The sequence below is a fragment of the Paramacrobiotus metropolitanus genome, unplaced genomic scaffold (assembly GCF_019649055.1).
Source record: "Paramacrobiotus metropolitanus isolate TYO unplaced genomic scaffold, Prichtersi_v1.0 Parri_scaffold0000081, whole genome shotgun sequence".
Classification (NCBI taxonomy): Eukaryota; Metazoa; Tardigrada; class Eutardigrada; order Parachela; family Macrobiotidae; genus Paramacrobiotus; species Paramacrobiotus metropolitanus.
The window spans coordinates 490,386-495,179 of record NW_026570301.1 but is presented as its reverse complement, the minus strand read 5'-3'; the positions used below and the strand labels follow the sequence as shown (position 1 = coordinate 495,179).

Here is a 4,794-nt window from a genome sequence, read left to right as displayed (position 1 = left end):
TCTTGTGGTTTATCGAAACAGAAAGATTATGCTTCCTCAATTCCTTTTAGTTTTACATACTAGTAATTCCTTTTGGTTTGTACAGATACGTACAGTAATAGAGTATTTCGATGACTGTGAAATGTATTATTTAACTGTGATCGTTTCTTCCCGCAATGGAAAACTTCTACATCGTTGTCCAAACTGGAGTGGCACATTCCTGCTCCTGTTCAATAGCTTTTCGAAATATTATTCGGTTATACTGCACATACAATTAGGTGGTAAAGTTCAGACGCGGCAGTCTGCAGCGACTGGCTTATTATTTGCACTCAAAAATATAGATTTCCTTGACTGCATAAATTACAATAACGAAGGCCATTTTCTCTCTCGGATAAAATTTGCTCTGTGCCCTTTCTTGTCGAATAGAAAGTGATTTGGGTGTCACTGGGTCACCTTTACCTTTCTTCAGTATTGTTTTTTAATACGTTTGCTGCTCCGGTGGCGCAAGATGCACACAGTGCTAAAATAGGTCAGTCGTACAATCAGATCATACTACCAAAGAACAGCATTAAATTTTGCAGTGCATTGGTGAACATTGACATACCTCGACGACTAGAACTATAAAAGCAGCCTTCCAGTCGTTATTAAATTATTTTTATCGGCGTGCAAAGCATTAAATGTACGTATATTTCACATTTACGCAACGGAAAGGTCAAAGATAGCTCCTCATGGTGGTAGCAACAGGTGACTGCGACTTTTAATAGATCGGTTAATTAATGCTTAAAAATTTTTTTATCGTCTTTATTAGCAATATTCCGGCGAAAGTGAGATCATGGTGTTAAACATGTTCGATGCCGGTATCAGCGGCGGCCTGGGATTGGCCAGCCTGCTGGGCGTCCTCTTCCCGTATATTGAGCGGCTGATTGCGTATCTCTTCAACTTCCACATCAGCGATTATTTTGACCATTTCTTCGGCGGCAACAGCGTCCTGGGTACCACGTTCGGTATCGTTAGCGCCGGGGCGCTGGTGGCGGCGCTGCAGCAGCTGTGGAACTACGGGTGGAGGCTGTACCGTCGGTACTTCGGCACCTCCCTGGCGGTGGCCGGCACACAGGAAATATACGCGCAGATGCTGGAATGGATCCATGCTAAACAAGAGCGACCGCGGCATGTCAGTTTAGAGAGTGACTACCGGCAAGGGCCCCATGGACGCTGGGAGACCGTTCACGATTTCATTCCCAGTGTGGGCAGTGGGCACCCATGTCTTTCGGTACGACTATCACGATCACGGTGTAACAGTTTAAGTAAATGTACAGTATTATTAGTATGCCATGTTAAAAGGCAAGATACGAACTGCGTAAAGAAAACCCGCGGATAAATAAGTGCGAAAACTTTTTTTTCTGTTTATTTATGAATGGCGTCTATGCATTTACATATGTCCAATATTTATGAAAAATGAAGTTGTTGAATTTACTAATGCATGAGTTTATGCATTTATACGTTTATGCATTTAAGCAAAAAAATTTTTGCATTCGTTTATGCACGGCTTTAGCTATACAGTCCGCAACTTCCTCTTCAAACAGTTTCGTGGCATTCGCTCGGCAGTCCACATTTCGCAGGCAATTTTATGTAAAACAAAACTTCAAATTTATTTTAAAATCCCTGGGACATGCTGTGATCGTCATTTTAGTTCTGATTCGTCTTCATATTAACTACATTTTAAAGTGATGTTTTTCCTGCATTCTTGCAGTACAAAAATTTAATACAACTGGCGAAATTGTGGGCTTAATTTAGTGGCTCTGAAGGGCGGTCTTTATTTCGATAAAACCTGCTGTAGCGTCAGTAGCGGTGTCGCCGGTGTGCAACTGTAGTGTTACAGTTTGGCATTAGCTGTACCGACTCACCATCTCTACTTTATACTGCTACTACCAGTAGTATTGGTCTTTCCTGTAGTAGTCGACTATAGTGCAAATAACGTATCTTGTCAAATGTGCTGAGCGTTGGACGTGAACGTTTTGTCCCTTTTTTTACAATCCATGTCTCAGCAACCGGATGCAGCGGTATAAGCGATTTCAGGCCAACGTTTACGAGTACTTGTTGCCAGTTGTTGTTATTTTGTTGTAGAACGTTTTACTGTAGAACGACACAGATGAATACAAAAAAGGTTCGTAGTGGGAGAAAGCAAAAGTTAATCGTCTAATAAAATAGTATTAAAAGCTATTAAGCGGCACAATAGCGTCTACAGGTAGCCTGCATTTGTGAAAATCAAACGTTGCCGCGACGCCTAAATAATCTGGTGATATCGTAGGTTTAAGGATAAGAAGATAACCGCTAAACGTGACCGCGAGGATAAGGGTTTGTCGGATCGTCACAAGGAGGAACTGAACCTGTCCACCAACGACTGCAGCACGGACATCTACCGTGACATCATCGCCGACGTGAAAGCCTTCCACAAACAGCGCACTCTGGGTTGTACTCTGCTATACATCAACGAGGGTGGCTACTGGTCGCCGACCAGCGACAGCGGAAAGCGTAAACGCCCTCTGGATTCCATCCATTTGGCCGACGGCATTAGCGAGGCGATTATCGCGGACATCCAGGAGTTCTTCGACACGGCGGAATGGTACGCGGACTACGGCGTTCCCTATCGGCGCGGCTACCTGTTTCACGGGCCGCCTGGCACCGGGAAGACCAGCTTCATCTCGGCGGTGGCCGGACACTTTGATCTGGATATCTGTGCGGTTAACCTGAGCGACTCTATGATGACGGATGAGATGCTGCGTCGGCTGATGTACGACGCGCCGGAGAACTCGGTTATCTTGCTGGAGGATGTGGATGCTGCGTTTGGGGATCGCGGGGAATGGGAAACGGAAGCATCGGAAGAAGCGAAAGAGAGAAAACCGACAAAGAAAGGCAAAGGCAAGAAAAAGACCAATTCTTCTGCTGTCAAACATAAGGTTAATCACAACCTGACGTTGAGCGGACTACTGAATGCGGTGGACGGGGTTGGTTCGGCAGAGGGACGGATCATTTTCATGACTACCAACTATGTCGAGCGGTAAGTATGTATATAACTTTCTCTTGTTTCTGGTATTTTTGTTTACTACTTTAGGTCATCGACAGCCTAATATACTGCTGTAGAACTTAAGTTTACCAAAATGCCACAATCTGTTAATTCTTGAGTATAGCAAAATATTTCGCACAAACGAAAACTAAGCTGCAAAATAGTGACCATTAATAATTACTGAACTGAGTATTTATCTGTTGATGGAACTGTTGCAAAGGTTGGTTAATGTTTCTTGAAGATGACTCAAATTTATATAACCAATTTTAAATTAAAAGAAAGCAAGTGACGAACGTTTGATATAAGCAATTACTAGATTTATTAACATTTGAAACATTTTCTTTGAAATGTTTCCACGTACAGATTGGATGCGGCATTGATTCGCCCAGGTCGCATCGATTACCGACAGTTATTCGACTACGCCACCAAATACCAAGTGGAAAGCATGTTCCGCCGCTTTCATCGCCAGTGCACGGATGACGAAGCCCAGACTTTTGTTCAGGCTGTTTTCGGCCAGCTGGAGCGCCCCCAGATCAGCATGGCGAAATTGCAGGGATTATTCCTTCGCCATAAAAACCGGCCAGCGGATGTAGTTTTGAGTGTCTCCTTACTACACGAATGGTAAGGCTTACAAGTGTGCTAAATTTTACTAACTGGGCATAGCGCGATCCAATCCTCGTTAACACAATCTTCTTTTATTTACAGATTCACACGTAATGCAAGATGTTAGATTTGACGGCCTTCCAGTTCTCTTGCGCATATTGTAATACGGTGGCAAGATTAAACTAAACTAAACGAAATTTTTCTGTTATAGTCTAATGTGTTCCTTTTCTTGCTTATGCATTGCGATTTTGATTTGACCAATAAAAAGTTGAGTGGCAAGTGTTATAATAATCGTGTTTACTCCGAATGCCATCTAAACTGTCCGACTATAATATGTACATTTCCGATAACACTGTTTACGCACGATATTGATTTGGGTGCAGCATTTTATCGCATCGCATCTGTACAAGCAAAGCAGTGCTGTCATGTTCAGTGCCGACTTAGTGTTTGTTACTTACAATTAATGCAGATTATTGTTACTGGACGAACAGGCAAACCATTGGTCTTATGATGCTCTTATCTGTATGAATCTGTATGTGCACATTAAATAAAGGCATTTTAGTTGGGATCGTCTATCATAAATATGACGCCGCATGCAGATATCTTATCACTGTTTCAATTTTCACGGGCAGATGAACGGTTCCGTTTCATAGTAAACAAGGTAGGGTACATCGGGAGTTCTTCGAATTTTTGTGCTAGCCTCGGGGCTCGGCGGATGATAAAGGAAAGCTTAAATTAAAGCACAAGCTCATACAAAGAGAACCCAATCTGCGATCTTAAAAAGTGTCAGTAATACAATTACGGCATCATTGTAGCAACAAACTTCGTTTTTAAAAATTACTCTTATGAGCAGCTTAAGCCATGCTTTGAACTGGCCTGAAGGCTGTGCATTTGCGTGAACGGATTTTTGCGACAATGAACTTGATTACGTATTAAAGAGGGAAAGCTTTCAACTGGGCGCGCGATTCACTGCCCGCACATGGTATCATTAGGTTCCTCGGAATTTAGGGAATTTGTTGTCGCGCAAAAGGTTTCTCCCAAGCAATAAACTGGAGTTGCAAAACTTCGAAGAACCCAACAAAGTAAAGATGGCTGAAAGCAGGTTAAACGTCAGCCTGCGCTAATCAGACAGCATACGCTGTTCACGC

General features: G+C 42.9%; 1 protein-coding gene across 1 annotated transcript; it reads left to right on the top strand.

The window, feature by feature from the left end:
- Window positions 1-1,143: 1,143 nt before the first annotated feature.
- On the top strand, window positions 1,144-4,137 carry LOC129595667 (mitochondrial chaperone BCS1-like). Its single transcript, XM_055492746.1, has 4 exons — window positions 1,144-1,249; window positions 2,288-3,037; window positions 3,407-3,664; window positions 3,749-4,137. Coding segments are annotated over exons 1-4 (1,074 nt in total). The 5' UTR covers window positions 1,144-1,184; the 3' UTR covers window positions 3,750-4,137.
- Window positions 4,138-4,794: the final 657 nt, after the last annotated feature.

What these genes read in the sequence shown, in the direction of transcription:
- LOC129595667 (XM_055492746.1), top strand. Translation starts at nt 1,185, where the DNA reads ATGGACGCTGGGAGACCGTTCACGATTTCATTCCCAGTGTGGGCAGTG. An exon ending in GTGGGCACCCATGTCTTTCG is followed by an intron (nt 1,250 to 2,287) that starts GTACGACTATCA and finishes GTGATATCGTAG; the next exon opens with GTTTAAGGATAAGAAGATAA. An exon ending in ACTACCAACTATGTCGAGCG is followed by an intron (nt 3,038 to 3,406) that starts GTAAGTATGTAT and finishes TTCCACGTACAG; the next exon opens with ATTGGATGCGGCATTGATTC.